The sequence below is a fragment of the Callionymus lyra genome, chromosome 2 (assembly GCF_982586985.1).
Source record: "Callionymus lyra chromosome 2, fCalLyr1.hap1.1, whole genome shotgun sequence".
NCBI classification, from domain to species: Eukaryota; Metazoa; Chordata; class Actinopteri; order Syngnathiformes; family Callionymidae; genus Callionymus; species Callionymus lyra.
Window position 1 is genome coordinate 1,794,472 of NC_141819.1, and position 27,637 is coordinate 1,822,108.

At 42.1% G+C, this 27,637-nt stretch overlaps 3 protein-coding genes across 12 annotated transcripts in view; all 3 read left to right on the plus strand.

Moving 5' to 3' along the window:
- tcf3b (transcription factor 3b) overlaps positions 1-11,039 on the plus strand; it is a 45,538-nt gene extending 34,499 nt beyond the window's left edge. For 7 of the 9 annotated variants that reach the window (XM_087783214.1, XM_087783215.1, XM_087783219.1 and 4 more), the window contains 5 exons: positions 2,678-2,792; positions 2,985-3,180; positions 5,425-5,693; positions 5,764-5,915; positions 8,813-11,039. In XM_087783214.1, the coding sequence (XP_087639340.1) occupies positions 2,678-2,792; positions 2,985-3,180; positions 5,425-5,693; positions 5,764-5,909 (726 nt within the window). In that variant the 3' untranslated portion in view covers positions 5,910-5,915; positions 8,813-11,039. The remainder of the gene's footprint in view (positions 1-2,677; positions 2,793-2,984; positions 3,181-5,424; positions 5,694-5,763; positions 5,916-8,812) is intronic. The other 2 variants (XM_087783218.1, XM_087783222.1) reach the window with 1 other exon arrangement.
- A 511-nt stretch (positions 11,040-11,550) lies between these two features.
- Positions 11,551-14,474, plus strand: LOC148085042 (cytochrome b-c1 complex subunit 10-like). Its single transcript, XM_087783227.1, has 3 exons — positions 11,551-11,673; positions 13,629-13,754; positions 13,838-14,474. The coding sequence occupies exons 1-2, from the start codon at positions 11,612-11,614 to the stop codon at positions 13,747-13,749; spliced, it is 183 nt and encodes a 60-aa protein (XP_087639353.1). The 5' UTR covers positions 11,551-11,611; the 3' UTR covers positions 13,750-13,754; positions 13,838-14,474.
- Positions 14,475-15,776: 1,302 nt separating this feature from the next.
- On the plus strand, positions 15,777-27,357 carry mbd3b (methyl-CpG binding domain protein 3b). 2 transcript variants are annotated; one of them, XM_087783225.1, is made up of 7 exons: positions 15,777-16,091; positions 18,556-18,715; positions 20,757-20,894; positions 20,970-21,060; positions 22,780-22,957; positions 25,284-25,439; positions 27,005-27,357. In XM_087783225.1, the coding sequence occupies exons 1-6, from the start codon at positions 15,982-15,984 to the stop codon at positions 25,432-25,434; spliced, it is 828 nt and encodes a 275-aa protein (XP_087639351.1). In that variant the 5' UTR covers positions 15,777-15,981; the 3' UTR covers positions 25,435-25,439; positions 27,005-27,357. The 2 variants fall into 2 exon arrangements, with proteins under 2 accessions (XP_087639351.1, XP_087639352.1); XM_087783226.1 differs by having other exon boundaries at positions 15,777-15,995.
- The last annotated feature ends 280 nt before the right edge of the window (positions 27,358-27,637 follow it).

The window sequence follows — 27,637 nt, forward strand, 5'->3', positions numbered from 1 at the left end:
ATTGTTTGGTTCTCGTTAGATTTAGTTTTTGATTTTGAAGTTTTCCTCGTGAAGCAACTGTTTGTTTGTGATCAAACCTTCAATCCGATCGTAAGTAAGTATTTATAAAGTGCTTTTCCAGACCAGGGTCACAAAGCGCTTAAACAATCAAAACAATATTCAATAAAGTATATACTTTAAAGATCAAGATAAAACTGATAACACAACAGGAGTTCCAGAAAATCAAGGAAAAGCCTGAACAAATAAAAACGTCTTACTTGTGCGCCACTTCTGCCCCCTGCTGGTGGAACGTAGTACTGAACTCTTAACCAGATATGATGATTGTCTCGTTTTTACTCCAGACTCGATTTGAAACCATGAAAAGCTGAAGTTTCCAAAATGATTTGAGAAAATAACCTTCAAAATAAAAATGAATGAACTTTTTACAAAAGAAAATACAAATATTTCATACTCATTCCAAAAAAAAAAAGTTTTAGTTAGTAGAGCTTTTTGAAAGTGATTTGTTTTAACCTTTGATAGAAGTGTTTCAAACCATAATCTGTCCAAATATCAGCTTTAGAAGCCACTGGACTCACTGTATCCTCTCATCCTCAGTCGTAACTTCTTTCATTTGTTTTCAAACCAAAATATGTCAAAACATCAGTGGTGTTCTCAGTTGTATCTTGACCTTTAAAGTATATACTTTATTGAATATCGTTTTGATTGTTTAAGCGCTTTGTGCCCCTGGTCTAGAAAAGCGCTATATAAATAAAAATTACTTACTTACTTTAGAAGCTGCTGGACTCACTGTATCCTCTCGTCCTCAGTCATCACTGTATCCTCTCGTCCTCAGTCATCACTGTATCCTCTCGTCCTCAGTCATCACTGTATCCTCTCGTCCTCAGTCATCACTGTATCCTCTCGTCCTCAGTCATCACTGTATCCTCTCGTCCTCAGTCATCACTGTATCCTCTCGTCCTCAGTCATCACTGTATCCTCACGTCATCACTGTATCCTCTCGTCCTCAGTCATTACTGTATCCTCTCTTCCTCAGTCATCACTGTATCCTCTCGTCCCCAGTCATCACTGTATCCTCACGTCATCACTGTATCCTCTCGTCCTCATGTCATCACTGTATCCTCTCGTCCTCAGTCATCACTGTATCCTCACGTCATCACTGTATCCTCTCGTCCTCAGTCATCACTGTATCCTCACGTCATCACTGTATCCTCTCGTCCTCAGTCATCACTGTATCCTCTCTTCCTCAGTCATCACTGTATCCTCTCGTCCTCAGTCATCACTGTATCCTCTCGTCCTCAGTCATCACTGTATCCTCTTGTCCTCAGTCATCACTGTATCCTCTCGTCCTCAGTCATCACTGTATCCTCTCATCCTCAGTCATCACTGTATCCTCACGTCATCACTGTATCCTCTCGTCCTCAGTCATCACTGTATCCTCTTGTCCTCAGTCATCACTGTATCCTCTCGTCCTCAGTCATCACTGTATCCTCTCATCCTCAGTCATCACTGTATCCTCACGTCATCACTGTATCCTCTCGTCCTCAGTCATCACTGTATCCTCTTGTCCTCAGTCATCACTGTATCCTCTCGTCCTCAGTCATCACTGTATCCTCTCGTCCTCAGTCATCACTGTATCCTCACGTCATCACTGTATCCTCTCGTCCTCAGTCATCACTGTATTCTCACGTCCTCAGTCATCACTGTATCCTCTCGTCCTCAGTCAACACTGTATCCTCTCGTCCTCCGTCAACACTGTATCCTCTCATCCTCAGTCATCACTGTATCCTCACGTCATCACTGTATCCTCTCGTCCTCAGTCATCACTGTATTCTCACGTCCTCAGTCATCACTGTATCCTCTCGTCCTCAGTCAACACTGTATCCTCTCGTCCTCCGTCAACACTGTATCCTCTCGTCCTCAGTCATCACTGTATCCTCTCGTCCTCAGTCATCACTGTATCCTCTCGTCCTCAGTCATCACTGTATCCTCTTGTCCTCAGTCATCACTGTATCCTCTCGTCCTCAGTCATCACTGTATCCTCTCATCCTCAGTCATCACTGTATCCTCACGTCATCACTGTATCCTCTCGTCCTCAGTCATCACTGTATTCTCACGTCCTCAGTCATCACTGTATCCTCTCGTCCTCAGTCATCACTGTATCCTCTCATCCTCAGTCATCACTGTATCCTCACGTCATCACTGTATCCTCTCGTCCTCAGTCATCACTGTATCCTCTTGTCCTCAGTCATCACTGTATCCTCTCGTCCTCAGTCATCACTGTATCCTCACGTCATCACTGTATCCTCTCGTCCTCAGTCATCACTGTATTCTCACGTCCTCAGTCATCACTGTATCCTCTCGTCCTCAGTCAACACTGTATCCTCTCGTCCTCCGTCAACACTGTATCCTCTCGTCCTCAGTCATCACTGTATCCTCTCGTCCTCAGTCATCACTGTATCCTCTCGTCCTCAGTCATCACTGTATCCTCTCGTCCTCAGTCATCACTGTATCCTCTCGTCCTCAGTCATCACTGTATCCTCTCGTCCTCAGTCATCACTGTATCCTCTCGTCCTCAGTCATCACTGCCGTGTAGCTGCCGGGAGTTTATTTATAAATGGATACAGAGCTTGTTGTCGTACTTCTCTAAGTTTGTGTAACTCTGGTCCTGGTCCTCCAGCAGGGAGGGAAGCACGAAGACCCCCCCACAGGTCTTCCTCCCAGCAGCACCCTCCTGCACGCTCACCACGCCTCTGGACCGGCTCCGTCGGCTGGACCCCCCGAAGGCTTCACGAGTGAGTCGACCGGTGTGTGACGTGATGCGACTCGAGTTCATGACTGGTTCATGACTCCAGGTCTCCCCGTTAATGACTGGTTCATGACTCCAGGTCTCCCCGTTAATGACTGGTTCATGACTCCAGGTCTCCCCGTTAATGACTGGTTCATGACTCCAGGTCTCCCCGTTAATGACTGGTTCATGACTCCAGGTCTCCCCGGAGCTCGATCCACTCACTCGTCCAGCAGCTCCGACATCAAGAGAGAAGACAAGGAGGACGAAGAGAACTCGTCCGTCGCAGACAAGTCTGAGGAGGAGAAGAAAGAAGGGAAAGCAGTGAGGAGTCTGAGCAGAAAGGAGGCGCTGACCCTCCAGATGCTCTCTAGTCTGTCTGACCCCAAAGATGAGTAAGTCTGACCAGTGCTGATGATTCTTGTGCTCAGTGGGCGTCGACTCTGTTCACAGCTGTCAATCAATCTGCTGTCGATCTGCTGTCAATCAATCTGCTGTCAATCAATCTGCTGTCGATCTGCTGTCAATCAATCTGCTGTCGATCCAGTCGCTCGTTTGTCGTATCGATCAAAATACCAACAAGATCTTCTCTTCGAAGCGGCTTAATATTGTTAAATAGAACAAAATTACATTTAAGTCATAAATGAGATTTTTAATCAACATACTGTATTATTGTGTGAATGCTGGGAAGTATTCACTGTATTGAGATCCTGTTGCTCTTCTGACCTAAACTTTGTTCTGCTTCTACTCCCACAAATATTATTTTGAACCGTTCAAACTTTTATCAATTTAGCTATCTTTCTTTTATCTCTTCAACTCTTTCTTTTATTCCTCCTTTTCTACCCTTTTTTTCCCTCATTCATTTTAATGGGGAAAATCTTCAACTCTTTCCACTTTGACCTACTACTTTTTACTTTTTCTACTACTTCTGCTTTTACTTTTTACTTTTTTCTACTACTTCTACTTTTACTTCTAATTCTACTTTTACTTTTACTTTTTTCTACTACTTCTACTTTTACTACTAATTCTACTTTTACTTTTACTTTTTTCTACTACTTCTACTTTTACTTCTAATTCTACTTTTACTTTTACTTTTTTCTACTACTTCTACTTTTACTACTAATTCTACTTTTACTTTTACTTTTTTCTACTACTTTTACTTTTACTTTTTTCCACTACTTCTACTTTTACTACTAATTCTACTTTTACTTTTACTTTTTTCTACTACTTCTACTTTTACTTCTAATTTTACTTTTACTTTTTTCTACTACTTCTACTTTTACTACTAATTCTACTTTTACTTTTACTTTTTTCTACTACTTTTACTTTTACTTTTTTCTACTACTTCTACTTTTACTACTAATTCTACTTTTACTTTTACTTTTTTCTACTACTTCTACTTTTACTACTAATTCTACTTTTACTTTTAAATCTAACCAATCATGGAAGACTCTGCTCTATGTTAACCAATCAGAAGCGACATAAGTCGTCCTTCATTCCAGCGTCGCTGCTCACGTCGTAACTTAACATCCAATCTGTCGTTTGTTTCTCTTTCATCGGAAACAGCTGAACTTTAAGGTCAATTCCCGAACACGCCACCAGAAGCAGGAGGAAATGAACTTCCTGCTTTCAAAATAAGAGCATCGAGGAACCGTCTCGTCATCGTTTCATTATCACGATCACTTTTATAAAATCTTTATTATTATTTATTAGATTGTTTTCCACATCTTTTGATTGTTTTTAAGTAAAAATGGCAGGTTTCAGGTTTGAAACGATAACATTTCACGACATTTGTAGAATTTTGGAGAAACTGACAAATTAAAACATGATATTTTAGCGGCGACTCGTCAAAGATTGACAGGTTTATGATGCTAGAGATCAGGAATAATAATAATAATAATAATAATAATAAGTTGTGATCGATGACGTTCACACATGTTTTCTTGAAAACGTATCCGTACCAAGAATGTATTTGTTCTTTTGGAATTTAAAACTATCTAACATCACGAGACCTTCTGTTTTCCAAACTAATCATTGACGTCACTGGGATCTTCAATCTCACTTGAACATGTATGACATGAAGGTTCTCCAGAAGTATCTCTGGGGCTTCAATCTCACTTGAACATGTATGACATGAAGGTTCTCCAGAAGTATCTCTGGGGCTTCAATCTCACTTGAACATGTATGACATGAAGGTTCTCCAGAAGTATCTCTGGGGCTTCAATCTCACTTGAACATGTATGACATGAAGGTTCTCCAGAAGTATCTCTGGGGCTTCAATCTCACTTGAACATGTATGACATGAAGGTTCTCCAGAAGTATCTCTGGGGCTTCAATCTCACTTGAACATGTATGACATGAAGGTTCTCCAGAAGTATCTCTGGGGCTTCAATCTCACTTGAACATGTATGACATGAAGGTTCTCCAGAAGTATCTCTGAGGCTTCAATCTCACTTGAACATGTATGACATGAAGGTTCTCCAGAAGTATCTCTGGGGCTTCAATCTCACTTGAACATGTATGACATGAAGGTTCTCCAGAAGTATCTCTGGGGCTTCAACGTTCCTCGTGTGTTTGTCACGATGACGTCCAGAAGTTCCACCTCCATGACCCTCGACCTCATCTCTGCCCGTCCACAGCTTCCTGTCCACGTCTCCGTTCGAGTCCGGCCAGGACCACGACGAGGACGACGAGGACCTGCCGCCCGAGGTGAAGATGGAGCGCGAGCGCGAGCGACGAGTCGCCAACAACGCTCGCGAGCGCCTGCGGGTGCGAGACATCAACGAGGCCTTCAAGGAGCTGGGGCGCATGTGTCAGCTGCACCTCAGCCACGACAAACCTCAGACCAAACTTCTCATCCTGCACCAGGCCGTCAACGTCATCCTCAACCTGGAGCAACAAGTCCGAGGTCAGGTCCAGAACCCGGAGCTCGGCGCTGGTTTTTGTCGCGGCGCCGCTTGACGTTTGTTCCTCCGCAGAACGCAACCTGAACCCCAAGGCGGCGTGTCTGAAGAGGCGCGAGGAGGAGAAGGTGTCGGGGGTCGTGGGTGAAGCTGCCATGCAGCTCTCAGGAGGCCATCCAGGTATGGGAGGAGATGGTCACAACCCCGTGGGCCACATGTAACACCAGGTGAGTCAGGACTCCAGCAGCAACCCCAGAACCTCTTTTCAGTCGATGTTTTATTGGGTTTAAAGATATATATTCTGTTGAAAACCACGTCATACAACGACAGTCGTAGTCCAGGTAAATATGTGAGTGATGTATATTGTTCACCATAATATTGTCATTTCCTTTTCAATAATTCAATCAAATATATCGTATCAAGTAAGAAAATAACTTCACTAAAACAACCAGAAACACTACGGATCATGGGCGCCATCATGGACGCCATCATGGACGCCATCATGGCCGCCATCATGGGCGCCATCATGGGCGCCATCATGGACGCCAACATGGGCGCCAACATGGACGCCAACATGGGCGCCAACATGGGCGCCATCATGGCCGCCATCATGGCCGCCATCATGGACGCCATCATGGACGCCATCATGGACGCCATCATGGGCGCCATCATGGGCGCCAACATGGCCGCCAACATGGCCGCCATCATGGCCGCCAACATGGACGCCATCATGGCCGCCATCATGGCCGCCATCATGGCCGCCGCCATGGCCGCCGCCATGGCCGCCATCATGGGCGCCATCATGGACGCCATCATGGACGCCATCATGGACGCCAACATGGGCGCCATCATGGACGCCAACATGGGCGCCATCATGGACGCCATCATGGACGCCAACATGGGCGCCAACATGGGCGCCAACATGGGCGCCATCATGGGCGCCATCATGGGCGCCATCATGGGCGCCATCATGGCCGCCATCATGGCCGCCATCATGGCCGCCATCATGGCCGCCAACATGGCCGCCAACATGGCCGCCAACATGGCCGCCAACATGGCCGCCATCATGGCCGCCATCATGGCCGCCATCATGGCCGCCATCATGGCCGCCATCATGGCCATGTAACATGGGCGCCATCATGGCCGCCATCATGGCCGCCGACAGATTCAACAGTCACTGGTGTCTAATGGAAGCATCCGATCAGAGACGAAGTAACTTTGTCAGTAGCGACGAGAGAAGCAAAATTATAAATGATGCTAACAACTTAGCTTGTTAGCATACGATGAAGACGCACACATAACACTTTATAAATGATGCTAACAACTTAGCTTGTTAGCATACGGTGAAGACGCACACATAACACTTTATAAATGATGCTAAAAACTTAGCTCGTTAGCATACGGTGAAGACGGTCACATAATACTTTATAAATGATGCTAACAACTTAGCTCGTTAGCATACGATGAAGACGCACACATAACACTTTATAAATGATGCTAACAACTTAGCTCGTTAGCATACGGTGAAGACACACACATAACACTTTATAAATGATGCTAACAATTTAGCTCGTTAGCATACGGTGAAGACGCATACATAACACTTTATAAATGATGCTAACAACTTAGCTCGTTAGCATACGGTGAAGACGCACACATAACACTTTATAAATGATGCTAACAACTTAGCTCGTTAGCATACGGTGAAGACGCACACATAACACTTTATAAATGATGCTAACAACTTAGCTCGTTAGCATACGGTGAAGACGCACACATAACACTTTATAAATGATGCTAACAACTTAGCTCAGTAGCATACGGTGAAGACGGACACATAACACTTTATAAATGATGCTAACAACTTAGCTCGTTAGCATACGGTGAAGACGCACACATAACACTTTATAAAGGATGCTAACAACTTAGCTCGTTAGCATACGGTGAAGACGGACACATAACACTTTATAAATGATGCTAAAAACTTAGCTCGTTAGCATACGGTGAAGACGGTCACATAATACTTTATAAATGATGCTAACAACTTAGCTCGTTAGCATACGATGAAGACGCACACATAACACTTTATAAATGATGCTAACAACTTAGCTCGTTAGCATACGGTGAAGACACACACATAACACTTTATAAATGATGCTAACAATTTAGCTCGTTAGCATACGGTGAAGACGCATACATAACACTTTATAAATGATGCTAACAACTTAGCTCGTTAGCATACGGTGAAGACGCACACATAACACTTTATAAATGATGCTAACAACTTAGCTCGTTAGCATACGGTGAAGACTCACACATAACACTTTATAAATGATGCTAACAACTTAGCTCGTTAGCATACGGTGAAGAAGCACACATAACACTTCATAAATGATGCTAACAACTTAGCTCGTTAGCATACGGTGAAGACGCACACATAACACTTTATAAATGATGCTAACAACTTAGCTCGTTAGCATACGATGAAGACGCACACATAACACTTTATAAATGATGCTAACAACTTAGCTCGTTAGCATACGGTGAAGACACACACATAACACTTTATAAATGATGCTAACAATTTAGCTCGTTAGCATACGGTGAAGACGCATACATAACACTTTATAAATGATGCTAACAACTTAGCTCGTTAGCATACGGTGAAGACGCACACATAACACTTTATAAATGATGCTAACAACTTAGCTCGTTAGCATACGGTGAAGACTCACACATAACACTTTATAAATGATGCTAACAACTTAGCTCGTTAGCATACGGTGAAGAAGCACACATAACACTTCATAAATGATGCTAACAACTTAGCTCGTTAGCATACGGTGAAGACGCACACATAACACTTTATAAATGATGCTAACAACTTAGCTTGTTAGCATACGGTGAAGACGGACACAACACTTTACAGACTGTGACACTGATTGGTCGAAGTGTGTATTTAAGAAATGATTGATATATAATAAAAAAAGATAAATGATCACATGTTTTCGATGCGTATCAAACGTGACGACATCGATACCTTTTCTATATATTTTTCAGTCTTACTTCTAAAAACAAACCTTCATCCTTCAGATCCTCGACTCACTGGTTCTTCTGTCCACAGGTTCTGGTGTCATCGTGGCGTCAGAGGATTGTGGCCTTAACCAGTACTTTCTTCCACCGTGGTTACGAGTGTGTGCGACGTCATCGTGTCGTGGACGACACTCTCGTGCACGACACTCTCGTGCACGCTCTCGTGCACGCTCTCGTGCAAACTGCCAAAACTGAGCGTTCGTCTCCACGACGACGACGAGCTCAAATGTGAAACAACTTTTTTTTTTTTTAAGTTTTGCTTTATTTTATACGTGTTTTTGTTGTTTTTTTCCCACGACACGATCGGACGCCGCGGGACTCGTGCTCTCGACTCACTGCCGACGTGCTCTGGTGCAAACGAGACCTGGAGGTCGAATCATGGATTTGGTGCCTGATTGTTACTCCTTTTCTTTTCTATTTGACGTTCAAATTGCTTCACGTGTCGAGAAACATTCGCTCGAGTGAGCAGTTATTTTTTAATGTGATGGTACAAGTCTTACATATGTTATGTAAACACGCCCCGAAGTAGAGAGTTGATCTGGATTCAGAGGCTCCTCCTGCTCCTCCTCCTCCTTCTCCCCCTCTTCCTCTTCCTCTTCCTCCTGCTCCTCCTCCTCCTCCTGCTCCTCCTCTTCCTCCTCCTCCTGCTCCTCCTCTTCCTCCTCCTGCTCCTCCTCTTCCTCCTCCTCCTCCTCCTCTTCCTCCTCCTCCTCCTGCTCCTCCTCTTCCTCCTCCTCCTCTTCCTCCTCCTCCTCTTCCTCCTCCTGCTCCTCCTCTTCCTCTTCCTCCTCCTCCTCCCCTTCTTCCTCTTTCTCCTCCTCTTCCTGCTCCTCCTCGTCCTCTTTTTATTCCTCTTCCTGCTCTTCCTCTTCCTGCTCCTCCTCTTCCTCTTCTTCCTCCTCCTCCCCTTCTTCCTCTTCCTCCTCCTCCTTCTTCCTCCTCTTTCTCCTCCTCTTCCTGCTCCTCCTCGTCCTCTTATTATTCCTCTTCCTCTTCCTGCTCCTCATCCTCCTCATCTTCCTCCTCCTCGCCACTCGCCAGTGTCGTCCGAGAAAACCAGACGAAGCGACCGTTCACGTCTGAATTGAGGTTCAGGAATCGAACCCCTGACCCCCGACCTCCCCCCTGACCCCGGCCCCCCGGCCAAGGTTTGAACCTCCCACTCCACACGTGTACATACTTTCGTGGCGAGCGCGACTCGTCACGGGTTCAGGAATCCGTGGATGAATCAAAGCACATTCGTGAGAAGGTCTCGACCCGTCGGACCTGTCGTGCAAAAAGGTTCGAACCTTCGACGCCAGCGGACGACGTCCTCGTCGATTGGCGTCAAATCCCTCCGAGGATCCGATGGATCCACTCGTTCTACGGACTTTGTGTACGTTTTTTTTCCTAAGACAAGCATTCCCGCTCATCCCGGCCCCTCGTGTCGAGTCACCACTTCAGTTTTCAAGATAAATATATATAGAAATATATATTTTTTGTTAGCCTATACATTGTAGATTTTCTTACATAAACGGCAATATTAGTTTGAAGTTAGATTATCGTAGACGGACTGACGGCAGATTTTGAAAATGACAAAAAAAAGTGTATTAAGTCGACGGCGTCTTCGGAGGAAACGGTGGAGACGCGTCGACGGGTTCGCGGACGTTTTTATTCCAACGTTTGGTTCCGAGATGAATTGTTTGTGTTGACGTTTTGTGGGTCGAGGGCAGAGTTGTGTCTCGGATCTTCGTCTATTATGCAACTGGTTTTTGAATGTAGCTTCATAAGAATCTCTTCATTTCACCTTCCATGACCCGCGACCTTTGACCCGCGCCTGTGCGCGAGGCTCTCGTAGGAGAACAAAAACAGTGTTATTGTGAGTTTTATTTTATTCCCATGTCATGTTGTGAATGTTTTGTTGTTTTTCTACCAACATGTAATCACAAGCGGAGCTTTTTGTTTTTTGTGTGTTTAATTTTGACGAGAGCTGAAGAAAGAAAGACCTACAGATCAAATAGTGTGGCCTTTCATTCTCACCACTTAAGATGTCATGATGGGAGAGTGACGACCTTATCAGTGCCTGAACTTGTATTTTCATTTACGACCGTCATATCATTTCATTGTTACCATGGAGATTAAAGAGGTACTCGTTCATTCCCCTCCCCCTCCTTCTCCGGACGCTTTTGTGTTTTTCCATTTTCAGGAAGAAGTTTAAGACGTAAAAAGAGATTTTCTTTGTGTATCTCGTCGATTCAATAAATGTTACTTAGCTCTCGCTTAGGTTTTGTTTCTTGAACTGGACGTTGTGTGGTTGACCTTCAAAAGGGAAGCGACAGGTTGTGTGCGTCAATCAAACTTGTATTTCTGCTCCACCATCACTTGTTTACATTTGTGTTCAAACTACACACAGGAAGTTCCAACAGAGGCGGCGCTCTGTCCGTCATCCTTCCTCTTTTTTATGTTTTTTATAAATATATATTGGCCCAGTTATGAAATGTCCTGTATATATATTATTAATGTAGCAATACATGTCATTTTAATAACAGATTATACATTTTCCAATGTCTGGCTTTTGAATATTGTATACTTTAAAAATGAAAATAAAGCAAAACATTATATTGAAATCAAATGGTCCAAGTATTAAAAGTGAAAATGCTGTTTTAGGAATAAACGTAGTTTTAGGTTCTAAGACCAGGAGGTCCGGATGTGACGTGTGGTGGACTGAAGCGACCCCGGGCTGCAGTTTATGTTGACGCCGCAGGGGGCGCTCCTCGCCGCTCGAGCCCCACGTGAGCCGCTGTTTTGACGCGCTGAAGAAGAAGCGCGCGCGGAGCTGCGGAAGGTCAAGATGGTCCAGAAGATTCTGAACAAGTTCGTGGGCGCGAAGTATGTGTCGGTGCTGAAGAGCTGGTGAGTCGCTTCCGGTTCCAACTTTATACTCATTTTGTGTTGAATTGTTTGAACGTTTGTGTCTTTGTTGTGACCGAAGCTAAAGTTAGCAACTGTCAACTGACAGTGATTGATAAAGTTATGTTCAAAATATTAATCTTTCTTCAAATGTTTTTGAAAACAAACTTAAATCACTGGCTATTAAACAACATACTTGACTCTGGTGTTATGATAGTGTAGTAACAAGTATATATGTGTAGTATTGTCCAGTAATTGACTCTGGTGTTGTGATAGTGTAGTAACAAGTATATATGTGTAGTATTGTCCAGTACTTGACTCTGGTGTTGTGATAGTGTAGTAACAAGTATATATGTGTAGTATTGTCCAGTACTTGACTCTGGTGTTGTGATAGTGTAGTAACAAGTATATATGTGTAGTATTGTCCAGTACTTGACTCTGGTGTTATGATAGTGTAGTAACAAGTATATATGTGTAGTATTGTCCAGTACTTGACTCTGGTGTTGTGATAGTGTAGTAACAAGTATATATGTGTAGTATTGTCCAGTACTTGACTCTGGTGTTGTGATAGTGTAGTAACAAGTATATATGTGTAGTATTGTCCAGTACTTGACTCTGGTGTTGTGATAGTGTAGTAACAAGTATATATGTGTAGTATTGTCCAGTACTTGACTCTGGTGTTGTGATAGTGTAGTAACAAGTATATATGTGTAGTATTGTCCAGTACTTGACTCTGGTGTTATGATAGTGTAGTAACAAGTATATATGTGTAGTATTGTCCAGTACTTGACTCTGGTGTTGTGATAGTGTAGTAACAAGTATATATGTGTAGTATTGTCCAGTACTTGACTCTGGTGTTGTGATAGTGTAGTAACAAGTATATATGTGTAGTATTGTCCAGTACTTGACTCTGGTGTTGTGATAGTGTAGTAACAAGTATATATGTGTAGTATTGTCCAGTACTTGACTCTGGTGTTGTGATAGTGTAGTAATAAGTATATATGTGTAGTATTGTCCAGTACTTGACTCTGGTGTTGTGATAGTGTAGTAACAAGTATATATATGTGTAGTATTGTCCAGTACTTGGCTCTGGTGTTGTGATAGTGTAGTAACAAGTATATATGTGTAGTATTGTCCAGTACTTGACTCTGGTGTTGTGATAGTGTAGTAACAAGTATATATGTGTAGTATTGTCCAGTACTTGACTCTGGTGTTGTGATAGTGTAGTAACAAGTATATATGTGTAGTATTGTCCAGTACTTGACTCTGGTGTTGTGATAGTGTAGTAACAAGTATATATGTGTAGTATTGTCCAGTACTTGACTCTGGTGTTGTGATAGTGTAGTAACAAGTATATATGTGTAGTATTGTCCAGTACTTGACTCTGGTGTTGTGATAGTGTAGTAACAAGTATATATGTGTAGTATTGTCCAGTACTTGACTCTGGTGTTGTGATAGTGTAGTAACAAGTATATATGTGTAGTATTGTCCAGTACTTGACTCTGGTGTTGTGATAGTGTAGTAACAAGTATATATGTGTAGTATTGTCCAGTACTTAACTCTGGTGTTGTGATTGTGTAGTAACAAGTATATATGTGTAGTATTGTCCAGTACTTGACTCTGGTGTTGTAGTATTTACAGACCACATGACTCTTGAAGTCGTAACTACTTTCATTTGTTTTCAAACCAAAATATGTCCAAACATCAGCTTCAAAAGCTGCTGGACTCACTGTATCCTCTCGTCCTCAGTTGTCATTCTTCCTTTAGCTGTGGAGGAAATAATGAAGTTTAATTGGAACACGAAAATAAACAAACTGTGTAAATATACTTGTTTATAAATTTGATTGAAGTATAAACTATGAGTTAAATCCATACGTTGCTGTTAAATACATTAAACGTCGTTTTAAAGTTTTGACATCAATCACAACATTTGATTGACAGGTGTGTCTGTCACTCAGGGTCCCCAACATGGTGACCTGGGGCGCGGTGGGGGGCGTGGCTCTGGTCCACTTCACAGACTGGAGGTTGATCCTGGACTACGTTCCGTACGTCAAAGGAAAGTTTGTGAAGGACGAGTGACTGACGTGAGTTCTTCTGAACATCTGTCAATCATCAGCTGTCAATCATCAGCTGTCAATCATGGCTCACTGACCTCTGGTGCCCTCAGGTGAGGCGGGATCTCGTGCTCCTTCCTGGGGACCCCTGACCACTGCAGGACGAACCTGCTGTTGTTGATCTTTATTTAATGTTGTGCATGAACAATCTTCTGTATCCTCTCGTCCTCAGTCATCATTCTTCCTTCAGCTGTGAATGATGTAATAAATCTTCTGGTCATGTGACGAACAATCTTCTGTATCCTCTCGTCCTCAGTCATCATTATTCCTTCAGCTGTGGATGATGTAATAAATCTTCTGGTCATGTGACGAACAATCTTCTGTATCCTCTCGTCCTCAGTCATCATTCTTCCTTCAGCTGTGGATGATGTAATAAATCTTCTGGTCATGTGACGAACAATCTTCTGTATCCTCTCGTCCTCAGTCATCATTCTTCCTTCAGCTGTGAATGATGTAATAAATCTTCTGGTCATGTGACGAACAATCTTCTGTATCCTCTCGTCCTCAGTCATCATTATTCCTTCAGCTGTGAATGATGTAATAAATCTTCTGGTCATGTGACGAACAATCTTCTGTATCCTCTCGTCCTCAGTCATCATTATTCCTTCAGCTGTGAATGATGTAATGAATCTTCTGGTCATGTGACGTAACTGGAATATTTTCATTTAAATAAATCTATTGTGATTTCAATCTTGGACCTGTGTGTGTGTTTATGTACATGTGTGTGTATTTATGTAGAGGTGTGTGTGTTTATGTAGAGGTGTGTGTGTTTTTATGTACATGTTTGTGTATGTGTGTGTGTATTCATGTACATGTGTGTGTGTATTTATGTACATGTGTGTGTGTATTTATGTACATGTGTGTGTGTGTATTTATGTACATATGTGTATTTATGTATAGATGTGTTTGTTTATGTACAGATGTGTGTGTGGTTATTTATGTATAGATGTGTGTGTGTAGATGTAAGTGTTTGTGTATAGATTTGCGTGTATATGTGTGTGTGTGTCAATGCATGTGTGTAGATGTGTGTGTGTGTGTGTCAATGTTTTTGTAGGTGTGTGTGTATAGATTTGCGTGTAGATTTGTGTGTATAGATTTGCGTGTAGTTGTGTGTGTATAGATTTGCGTGTAGATGTGTGTGTGTGTGTGTGTGTGTGTGTGTGTTAAACTCCGCCCCTCCACATGAATCCATCAGCAGCAGATGAAGCTGAAGCTCGAGCAGAAACATCTCAAGATGGACAGAACCGAGTGAGTACATTAGTACAGACATGACTAATCGATCCCTGATCGATCTATTGCCGCGAAGATCAAAGTCATCACTGACACACGTCTGTGTGTGTGTAGCGATCGTTGTTGACGTGCGATGATGACGATAATAATAATTAATGAAAATAATTAATAATAATTAATGATAATTAATGACAATAATGGAGTCGCTTCACTGCGTCGACTCTGTTGCAGCAGCACCGGCATATTCGTGATGCATGCCGGGAAACCTGGCGATCACCAACGATCTAGAAACTTCGTCTCATTCATTCATTCATTCATTCATTCATCAAAGTCAACTCTCACGCGACCATGACGTCATCTCAGAGAGTTCAACAGTCAGCGACCGTCACTGACGTCATCTCTCCAGGTTATCGATCACCGATCCCAGAGGCTGATCGATGTTTGTCATGGATCGACGCCGGCGGACGTGTGCGAGATGACTTCCGGTGTCGTGTTTCAAAACAAAGTCATTTTGAAAACCTTTTTTTTTTGGCCAAAAACATGCATTAAAAATAATCTAGTATTATATGTTTAATCATTTTAAATATACATAACATTCATATACATTAATGTTTCTATTATTCACTGTAAACGTCGGACGTTTTACTTTGAATTGAACCCGCACGTATTTCCGGTGTCATCGCCCGCGTGCGCATGTATACACAGTTTGACAACAAGGCGCGCAGGTCGTGACGCGGTCCTGGCGGAGGGATCTGCGCGGCGACAAAGACGGACTAGTTGTTGAGAAACGAGACGCGTGTTTGGGGAAATGGTCTCGATTCGCGTCCAGAGAAGCTTCTAGAGAAGCTTCTGGACGAGGTTCTGGACAAAAGGCTCCAACGGGCCCCGGAACCGCTCGGCGCTCGCGCCACAGTCGTGTCCGCGTGATCGCGCCAACTTTAGTCGGAACCGCCGGACGAACCGGGACATGGAGAAGAAAAGGTGGGATTGCTCTGCGTTGCCCAAAGGCTGGAAAATGGAAGAAGTGACCCGAAAGTCTGGGTTGTCTGCGGGGAAGAGCGACGTCTATTACTTTAGGTACAAACAACTTGTGTGTTTGGTTCGCGAGTGACGGGTGTGAAGTTCGGGGTGTCGAGGGGTGTCGAGGGGTGCAGGCCTCTCACCTGTGGACCTGTGGATGTGGACCTGAAGACCAGGAGCTCAGAGAGGGGGGAGGAGGGTCGGGAGTGTGGGGTAGGACCTCTTGTTGTTGTGGAACATCTGCATGAGTCACAGGAACATGTCTCGTCATCACATGACAGGAACATGTTGTTGAGTCCAGAACATCTAAAGAGAAGGTCTGCTCACAGGAACATGTTGTTGAGTCCAGAACATCTAAAGAGAAGGTCTGCTCACAGGAACATCTCATGACAGGAACATATTGTTGAGTCCAGAACATCTAGAAGAGAAGGTCTGCTCACAGGAACATGTTGTTGAGTCCAGAACATCTAAAGAGGTCTGCTCACAGGAACATCTCATGACAGGAACATGTTGTTGAGTCCAGAACATCTAGAAGAGAAGGTCTGCTCACAGGAACATCTCATGACAGGAACATGTTGTTGAGTCCAGAACATCTAAAGAGAAGGTCTGCTCACAGGAACATCTCATGACAGGAACATGTTGTTGAGTCCAGAACATCATAGAAGAGAAGGTCTGCTCACAGGAACATCTCATGACAGGAACATGTCGTTGAGTCCAGAACATCTAGAAGAGAAGGTCTGCTCACAGGAACATCTCATGACAGGAACATGTCGTTGAGTCCAGAACATCATAGAAGAGAAGGTCTGCTCAGAGGAACATCTCATGACAGGAACATGTTGTTGAGTCCAGAACATCTAAAGAGAAGGTCTGCTCACAGGAACATCTCATGACAGGAACATGTCGTTGAGTCCAGAACATCATAGAAGAGAAGGTCTGCTCACAGGAACATCTCATGACAGGAACATGTCGTTGAGTCCAGAACATCATAGAAGAGAAGGGTCTGCTCACAGGAACATGTTGTTGAGTCCAGAACATCATAGAAGAGAAGGTCTGCTCACAGGAACATCTCATGACAGGAACATGTCGTTGAGTCCAGAACATCATAGAAGAGAAGGGTCTGCTCACAGGAACATGTTGTTGAGTCCAGAACATCATAGAAGAGAAGGTCTGCTCACAGGAACATCTCATGACAGGAACATGTTGAGTCCAGAACATCATAGAAGAGAAGGTCTGCTCACAGGAACATCTCATGACAGGAACATGTTGAGTCCAGAACATCTAAAGAGAAGGTCTGCTCACAGGAACATCTCATGACAGGAACATGTTGAGTCCAGAACATCTAAAGAGAAGGTCTGCTCACAGGAACATCTCATGACAGGAACATGTTGAGTCCAGAACATCTAAAGAGAAGGTCTGCTCACAGGAACATCTCATGACAGGAACATGTTGAGTCCAGAACATCTAGAAGAGAAGGTCTGCTCACAGGAACATCTCATGACAGGAACATGTTGAGTCCAGAACATCATAGAAGAGAAGGTCTGCTCACAGGAACATCTCATGACAGGAACATGTTGAGTCCAGAACATCTAAAGAGAAGGTCTGCTCACAGGAACATCTCATGACAGGAACATGTTGAGTCCAGAACATCTAGAAGAGAAGGTCTGCTCACAGGAACATCTCATGACAGGAACATGTTGAGTCCAGAACATCATAGAAGAGAAGGTCTGCTCACAGGAACATCTCATGACAGGAACATGTTGAGTCCAGAACATCTAAAGAGAAGGTCTGCTCACAGGAACATCTCATGACAGGAACATGTTGAGTCCAGAACATCATAGAAGAGAAGGGTCTGCTCACAGGAACATGTTGTTGAGTCCAGAACATCATAGAAGAGAAGGTCTGCTCACAGGAACATCTCATGACAGGAACATGTTGAGTCCAGAACATCTAAAGAGAAGGTCTGCTCACAGGAACATCTCATGACAGGAACATGTCGTTGAGTCCAGAACATCATAGAAGAGAAGGGTCTGCTCACAGGAACATGTTGTTGAGTCCAGAACATCATAGAAGAGAAGGTCTGCTCACAGGAACATCTCATGACAGGAAAATGTTGAGTCCAGAACATCTAAAGAGAAGGTCTGCTCACAGGAACATCTCATGACAGGAACATGTTGAGTCCAGAACATCTAAAGAGAAGGTCTGCTCACAGGAACATCTCATGACAGGAACATGTTGAGTCCAGAACATCTAAAGAGAAGGTCTGCTCACAGGAACATCTCATGACAGGAACATGTTGAGTCCAGAACATCTAGAAGAGAAGGTCTGCTCACAGGAACATCTCATGACAGGAACATGTTGAGTCCAGAACATCATAGAAGAGAAGGTCTGCTCACAGGAACATCTCATGACAGGAACATGTTGAGTCCAGAACATGGAGACATCACATCTGTGGTTCCGAGTGTTGTGTTGCATGTGTGTGTAGATGTTGTGTGCTCCACTTGACCTCTGTCTCCTCCAATAGTCCATCTGGGAAGAAGTTCCGGAGCAAACCCCAGCTGGCCCGTTACCTTGGTAACCAGATGGACCTGAGCTCCTTCGACTTCAGGACGGGGAAGATGTTGATGAGCAAACTCAACAAGAACCGCCAGAGACTTCGCTACGACAACAACAACCAGAACAAGGTGAAACTAAATCATTCTTATCTTTTATTCTTTTTATCTGAAGATGATGATGATATTAATGATGATGATGATGATGAAGAAGAGGAAGATGATAAAGATGAGGAAGATGATGATGATGATATTAATGATGATGATGATGAAGAAGAGGAAGATGATAAAGATGAAGAAGATGATGATATTAATGATGATGATGAAGAAGAGGAAGATGAGGAAGATGATGATATTAATGATGATGATGATGAGGAAGATGATAAAGATGAGGAAGATGATGATGATGATATTGATGATGATGATGAAGAAGAGGAAGATGATGAAGAAGATGATGATATTAATGATGATGATGATGAAGAAGAGGAAGATGAGGAAGATGATGATGATGATGATATTAATGATGATGATGATGAAGAAGAGGAAGATGATAAAGATGAGGAAGATGATGATGATGATATTGATGATGATGATGATGAAGAAGAGGAAGATGATGATGATGATGATATTGATGATGATGATGAAGAAGAGGAAGATGATGATGATGATGATATTGATGATGATGAAGAGGAAGATGATGATGATGAAGAAGAGGAAGATGATGAGGATGATATTGATGATGAGGAAGAAGAGGAAGATGATAAAAATGAGGAAGATTATGATGATCATATTGAAGAAGATGAGGAAGAGGATGATTAAGAGGAAGATGATGATGATGATGATGAGGATGATGATAATGCTGATAAAGATGAGGAAGATTATGAAGATGATGATGATGAAGATTATGAAGATGATGAAGATGATGATGAGGAAGATGATTAAGAGGAAGATGTTGATGATGATGATGATGATGAGGAGGAAGATGTTGATGATGATGAGGAAGATGTTGATGAAGAAGATGAAGAGGAAGATGATGAAGATGTTGATGATGATGATGATGAGGAAGATGTTGATGATGAAGAGGAAGATGATGAAGATGTTGATGATGAAGAGGAAGATGATGATGATATTGAAGATGATGAAGATGTTGATGATGAAGAGGAAGATGATGAAGATGTTGATGATGAAGAGGAAGATGATGATGATATTGAAGATGATGAAGATGTTGATGATGATGAGGAAGATGATGGTGATGAAGAGGAAGAGGAAGATGATGATGAAGAAGTTCAACAAGTTTCAAGGTCAGCTCTGAACAAAAGTGACTGAAGATCCAAACAAGATGAAAGATGTTAAAGTTTGTTATTTAACACATAATTAATCGACTTTGTTTTATTCTTGTCATTTCAAAAGTTAAGATAATAAACTGACTAACGTGTGGATAATGTTTTGAGATGAAGAGTCAGTTGACCTTGAACCATCTTCTCCACGACCTTGAAACCTTGAATACATGAAACGACTATAATTGAAGCTTCTTCACTGTTGGATTGATTTGAAAATAACTTTAACTACTTACTACTTTTAACTTTACTACAAGTATACAAGTCCACGTATGTTACAGGCGTGTTCTCTCACAGCCACGGATCAAAACAAACACGTAAACATCATCCACAGGTTCAGGAACTGTTGAGTTTCGAGGGCAAACGAACCACTGAATACTTTTAAACAATAAAATAAACTTTAAAAAGTTGTGTATTTTGCCACATTTTTTTCTCCAACATGATGTAATTCCTCATCTTTCCCTTTTTTTCACCCTTTCCTTCCTCGGCTTTTTTAGAGTTGGCCGCTCGACCAACATTCACCTCCTTAACCTTCAGACGCTGATGTCACCAGTGACGACTGTTTGACTGTTTCCGTCGTCAGTTGACCTTTGACACGAGCTTCAAAATGGCTGTTGTTTACCTTTGAGCGATAGATACTGAACGGTTGATGTTAAATAACAGTCAAGTCTGGACGATTGCATTGAGTTCATTCGACGAAACAATTATTCCACCAGCGTTTGTTGACACGTTAAAAGACAAGGACGTGGTTGCCGTGGTTACATCTGGTCAAATGTTATTTCGAGTGTCGAGTGTCGTTCACGTGATGAATAAAGTTTGGTTAAATGATGTTTCAGGGCAAACCGGACTTGAACACGTCTCTGCCGGTCAGACAGACGGCCTCCATCTTTAAACAACCAGTGACCAAAGTGACCAACCATCCGACCAACAAGGTGAAGACGGATCCTCAGAAGGCTGTGGAGCAGCCCAGACAGGTGAGAACATCTCTGTGACCTTCAGCCTCCACCTTCAGCCAACAGTTGTTCTGAGATGTTTCCATGTTTCTCCAGCTGTTCTGGGAGAAGAAACTCGGTGGTCTTAACGCCTATGACATCGCGGAGGAACTGGTCAAGACCATGGAGCTGCCAAAAGGTCTTCAAGGTGAGACACAAGAGAGTCTCTTCAGAGAGAGTTTACGTCTCTTCAGAGAGAGTTTACGTCTCTTCAGAGAGAGTTTACGTCTCTTCGGAGAGAGAGTGAGTTTGCTTCTCTTCGGGGAATGAGTGAGTTTACATCTCTTCGGGGAATGAGTGAGTTTACGTCTCTTCGGAGAGTGAGTGAGTTTACGTCTCTTCGGAGAGAGAGTGAGTTTGCTTCTCTTCGGGGAATGAGTGAGTTTACATCTCTTCGGGGAGCGAGTGAGTTGAAGTCACTTCGGGGAGCGAGTGAGTTGACGTCTCTTCGGGGAGTGAGTGAGTTTATGTCTCTTCGGAGAGAGTGAGTGAGTTGACGTCTCTTCGGGGAGCGAGTGAGTTGACGTCTCTTCGAGGAGCGAGTGAGTTGACGTCTCTTCGGGGAGCGAGTGAGTTGACGTCTCTTCGGGGAGCGAGTGAGTTGACGTCTCTTCGGGGAGCGAGTGAGTTGACGTCTCTTCGGGGAGCGAGTGAGTTGACGTCTCTTCGGGGAGCGAGTGAGTTGACGTCTCTTCGGGGAGCGAGTGAGTTGACGTCTCTTCGGGGAGCGAGTGAGTTGACGTCTCTTCGAGGAGCGAGTGAGTTGACGTCTCTTCGGGGAGCGAGTGAGTTGACGTCTCTTCGGGGAGCGAGTGAGTTGACGTCTCTTCGGGGAGCGAGTGAGTTGACGTCTCTTCGGGGAGCGAGTGAGTTGACATCTCTTCGGGGAGCGAGTGAGTTGACGTCTCTTCGGGGAGCGAGTGAGTTTACGTCTCTTCGGGGAGCGAGTGAGTTGACGTCTCTTCGGGGAGCGAGTGAGTTGACGTCTCTTCGGGGAGTGAGTGAGTTGACGTCTCTTCGGGGAGTGAGTGAGTTGACGTCTCTTCGGGGAGCGAGTGAGTTTGCTTCTCTTCGGGGAGCGAGTGAGTTGACGTCTCTTCGGGGAGCGAGTGAGTTGACGTCTCTTCGGGGAGCGAGTGAGTTGACGTCTCTTCGGGGAGCGAGTGAGTTGACGTCTCTTTGGGGAGCGAGTGAGTTGACGTCTCTTCGCGGAGCGAGTGAGTTGACGTCTCTTCGGGGAGCGAGTGAGTTGACGTCTCTTCGGGGAGCGAGTGAGTTGACGTCTCTTCGGGGAGCGAGTGAGTTGACGTCTCTTCGCGGAGCGAGTGAGTTGACGTCTCTTCGGGGAGCGAGTGAGTTGACGTCTCTTCGCGGAGCGAGTGAGTTGACGTCTCTTCGCGGAGCGAGTGAGTTGACGTCTCTTCGGGGAGCGAGTGAGTTGACGTCTCTTCGGGGAGCGAGTGAGTTGACGTCTCTTCGGGGAGCGAGTGAGTTGACGTCTCTTCGGGGAGCGAGTGAGTTGACGTCTCTTCGGGGAGCGAGTGAGTTGACGTCTCTTCGGGGAGCGAGTGAGTTGACGTCTCTTCGGGGAGCGAGTGAGTTGACGTCTCTTCGGAGAGAGTGAGTGAGTTTACGTCACTTCGGGGAGCGAGTGAGTTTACGTCACTTCGGGGAGCGAGTGAGTTGACGTCACTTCGGGGAGCGAGTGAGTTGACGTCTCTTCGGGGAGCGAGTGAGTTTACGTCACTTCGGGGAGCGAGTGAGTTGACGTCTCTTCGGGGAGCGAGTGAGTTGACATCTCCAGAGGATGTCGTCAAAATAACTTCTCCTGATGGTTTCTCTCTGCAATACCCGGTGTCTCCTCCAGGGGTGGGTCCAGGCTGCACGGACAAGACGCTCTTATCTGCCATCGCCAGCGCTCTGCACACGAGCGCCGCTCCCATCACAGGTCAGCTGTCGGCGGCCGTGGAGAAGAACCCTGGAGTCTGGCTGAACACATCGCAGCCGCTGTGTAAAGCCTTCATCGTCACTGATGAAGACATCAGGTGAGCTGTCACTCAAGCAGCTGCTGCTGCCAACACTTACGAGTGTGTGTGGCTCTTTATATACGTGTGTGTGTGGCTCTTTATATACGTGTGTGTGTGTGTGGCTCTTTATATACGCGTGTGTGGCTCTTTATATACGTGTGTGTGTGTGTGGCTCTTTATATACGTGTGTGTGTGTGTGGCTCTTTATATACGCGTGTGTGTGTGTGTGTGTGTGGCTCTTTATATACGCGTGTGTGGCTCTTTATATACGTGTGTGTGTGTGTGGCTCTTTATATACGTGTGTGTGTGTGTGGCTCTTTATATACGCGTGTGTGGCTCTTTATATACGTGTGTGTGTGTGTGGCTCTTTATATACGTGTGTGTGTGTGTGTGTGGCTCTTTATATACGTGTGTGTGTGTGGCTCTTTATATACGTGTGTGTGTGTGTGGCTCTTTATATACGTGTGTGTGGCTCTTTATATACGTGTGCGTGTGTGTGGCTCTTTATATACGTGTGTGTGTGTGTGGCTCTTTATATACGTGTGTGTGTGTGTGGCTCTTTATATACGTGTGTGTGTGTGTGGCTCTTTATATACGTGTGTGTGTGTGTGGCTCTTTATATACGCGTGTGTGTGGCTCTATATATACGTGTGTGTGTGTGTGGCTCTTTATATACGTGTGTGTGTGTGTGGCTCTTTATATACGTGTGTGTGTGTGTGGCTCTTTATATACGCGTGTGTGTGGCTCTATATATACATGTGTGTGTGGCTCTTTATATACGTGTGTGTGTGTGTGGCTCTTTATATACGCGTGTGTGTGTGTGTGTGGCTCTTTATATACGTGTGTGTGTGGCTCTTTATATACGTGTGTGTGTGTGGCTCTTTATATACGTGTGTGTGTGTGGCTCTTTATATACGTGTGTGTGTGTGTGGCTCTTTATATACGCGTGTGTGTGTGTGGCTCTTTATATACGTGTGTGTGTGTGTGGCTCTTTATATACGTGTGTGTGTGTGTGGCTCTTTATATACGCGTGTGTGTGTGTGGCTCTTTATATACGTGTGTGTGTGTGTGGCTCTTTATATACGCGTGTGTGTGTGTGGCTCTTTATATACGCGTGTGTGGCTCTTTATATACGTGTGTGTGTGTGTGGCTCTTTATATACGCGTGTGTGTGTGTGGCTCTTTATATACGTGTGTGTGTGTGTGTGGCTCTTTATATACGTGTGTGTGTGTGGCTCTTTATATACGCGTGTGTGTGTGTGGCTCTTTATATACGCGTGTGTGGCTCTTTATATACGTGTGTGTGTGTGTGGCTCTTTATATACGCGTGTGTGGCTCTTTATATACGTGTGTGTGTGTGTGTGGCTCTTTATATACGTGTGTGTGTGTGTGGCTCTTTATATACGCGTGTGTGTGGCTCTATATATACGTGTGTGTGTGTGGCTCTTTATATACGCGTGTGTGTGTGTGGCTCTTTATATACGCGTGTGTGGCTCTTTATATACGTGTGTGTGTGTGTGGCTCTTTATATACGCGTGTGTGGCTCTTTATATACGTGTGTGTGTGTGTGTGGCTCTTTATATACGTGTGTGTGTGTGTGTGTGTGGCTCTTTATATACGTGTGTGTGTGTGTGTGTGTGGCTCTTCATATACGTGTGTGTGTGTGTGTGTGTGTGTGGCTCTTTATATACGTGTGTGTGTGTGTGGCTCTTTATATACGCGTGTGTGTGGCTCTATATATACGTGTGTGTGTGTGGCTCTTTATATACGCGTGTGTGTGTGTGGCTCTTTATATACGCGTGTGTGGCTCTTTATATACGTGTGTGTGTGTGTGTGGCTCTTTATATACGCGTGTGTGGCTCTTTATATACGTGTGTGTGTGTGTGTGGCTCTTTATATACGTGTGTGTGTGTGTGGCTCTTTATATACGCGTGTGTGTGGCTCTATATATACGTGTGTGTGTGTGTGGCTCTTTATATACATGTGTGTGTGTGTGTGTGGCTCTTTATATACGTGTGTGTGTGTGTGTGTGGCTCTTCATATACGCGTGTGTGTGGCTCTATATATACGTGTGTGTGTGTGTGGCTCTTTATATACATGTGTGTGTGTGTGGCTCTTTATATACATGTGTGTGTGTGTGTGTGGCTCTTTATATACATGTGTGTGTGTGTGTGTGGCTCTTTATATACATGTGTGTGTGGCTCTTTATATACGTGTGTGTGTGTGTGTGTGGCTCTTCATATACGTGTGTGTGTGTGTGTGTGTGTGTGGCTCTTTATATACGTGTGTGTGTGTGGCTCTTCATAAACGTGTGTGTGTGTGTGTGTGTGTGTGTGTGTGTGTAGGAAGCAGGAGGAGCTGGTCTACAGCGTGAGGAAGAAGCTGGAAGAGGCTCTGATGGCCGACATGATGGCTCATGTAGAAGAAGCTGCTCACGACGGAGAAGCAGTGAAGGAGGAAAACAACAACAGCAGTGAAGAGATGGAGAGTGTATAGCAGAGGTGACTATAATTAAACAATATTTAACTATAATCAAACAATATTTACTATAATCCAACAATATTTACTATAATTAAACAATATTTACTATAATCAAACAATATTTACTATAATTAAACAATATTTAACTATAATCAAACAATATTTACTATAATTAAACAATATTTACTATAATTAAACAATATTTACTATAATTAAACAATATTTAACTAAAATCAAACAATATTTAACTATAATCAAACAATATTTACTATAATTAAACAATATTTACTATAATCAAACAATATTTACTATAATTAAACAATATTTAACTATAATCGAACAATATTTACTATAATTAAACAATATTTACTATAATTAAACAATATTTACTATAATTAAACAATATTTATTATAATTAAACAATATTTATTATAATTAAACAATATTTACTATAATTAAACAATATTTATTATAATTAAACAATATTTATTATAATTAAACAATATTTACTATAATTAAACAATATTTATTATAATTAAACAATATTTACTATAATTAAACAATATTTAACTATAATCAAACAATATTTAACTATAATCAAACAATATTTATTATAATCAAACAATATTTACTATAATTAAACAATATTTATTATAATTAAACAATATTTAACTATAATCAAACAATATTTATTATAATCAAACAATATTTACTATAATTAAACAATATTTATTATAATTAAACAATATTTATTATAATTAAACAATATTTACTATAATTAAACAATATTTATTATAATTAAACAATATTTGCTATAATTAAACAATATTTACTATAATTAAACAATATTTATTATAATTAAACAATATTTAACTATAATTAAACAATATTTACTATAATTAAACAATATTTATTATAATTAAACAATATTTATTATAATTAAACAATATTTACTATAATTAAACAATATTTATTATAATTAAACAATATTTATTATAATTAAACAATATTTATTATAATCAAACAATATTTACTATAATTAAACAATATTTATTATAATTAAACAATACTTATTATAATTAAACAATATTTATTATAATTAAACAATATTTGCTATAATTAAACAATATTTACTATAATTAAACAATATTTATTATAATTAAACAATATTTATTATAATTAAACAATATTTGCTATAATTAAACAATATTTATTATAATTAAACAATATTTATTATAATTAAACAATATTTATTATAATTAAACAATATTTATTGTAATTAAACAATATTTATTATAATTAAACAATATTTATTGTAATTAAACAATATTTATTATAATTAAACAATATTTACTATAATTAAACAATATTTACTATAATTAAACAATATTTATTGTAATTAAACAATATTTATTATAATTAAACAATATTTACTATAATTAAACAATATTTATTATAATTAAACAATTTTCAACTATAATCCAACAATTTTCAACTATAATCCAACAATTTTCAACTGTAATCAAATAAAAACAGTTTTATAATTGTGTAGTTAAAATGATGATTGACACATGTTTCCACTCAGGTTACTCTGGACGCACCAACACTTCTCTTCTCACACCTGTCGACGACACTCTTTCTTCCTCCACTAAGTGAAGACTCACACCTGTCCTCCGTCTGACCTCGTCCTCCCGCGTCAGTCCGTACTTCACGAGGTTTTAACACGACAATCATGTCAAGACAGTTTTAGGACGAGTGGAGGTGAAGATATATTTTTATAATGCGACGTAAACACCAAAGTAGTGACTTTTATTCACACGTTCATTCACTTCACCAGGATTTTAACCTTTTACTGCCGCGTCGGCAAATAAACATCATGTTTGTATTTATATCTGAGCTCGATTTGATTGTATTGATTATTAAAATATGTCAAACGTTTCTTTTGTCTTTTCATGAAACCGCAGGAAAGTCGACGACTTTTATTTAGTTTCTTCTTGTTCGGAGCTTCTTGAATGATTGAATTAAACATTAAAGTGTGAACTAAACACGTCAATAACATGTGACGTGAATCAGGGATCATTAAAAAGGAATATTGATGACAATTAAATGGTTGCATTTTAAAAGAAAACAAATTCACTTACTCTGTGTGTCACGTGATCCTCTGATGTTTCTTGAAGGAGTCAGTAGATCATCAAACACAGATGTTTCTTGAAGGAGT

Excerpts from the sequence above, each read along its gene's own strand:
- LOC148085042 (XM_087783227.1), top strand. The coding sequence starts at position 11,612 with ATGGTCCAGAAGATTCTGAACAAGTTCGTGGGCGCGAAGTATGTGTCG. Across the intron at positions 11,674-13,628 it reads GTGTCGGTGCTGAAGAGCTG|GGTCCCCAACATGGTGACCT; the intron begins GTGAGTCGCTTC and ends TCTGTCACTCAG.
- mbd3b (XM_087783225.1), top strand. The coding sequence starts at position 15,982 with ATGGAGAAGAAAAGGTGGGATTGCTCTGCGTTGCCCAAAGGCTGGAAA. Across the intron at positions 18,716-20,756 it reads ACAACAACAACCAGAACAAG|GGCAAACCGGACTTGAACAC; the intron begins GTGAAACTAAAT and ends ATGATGTTTCAG. Across the intron at positions 21,061-22,779 it reads GCTGCCAAAAGGTCTTCAAG|GGGTGGGTCCAGGCTGCACG; the intron begins GTGAGACACAAG and ends TGTCTCCTCCAG.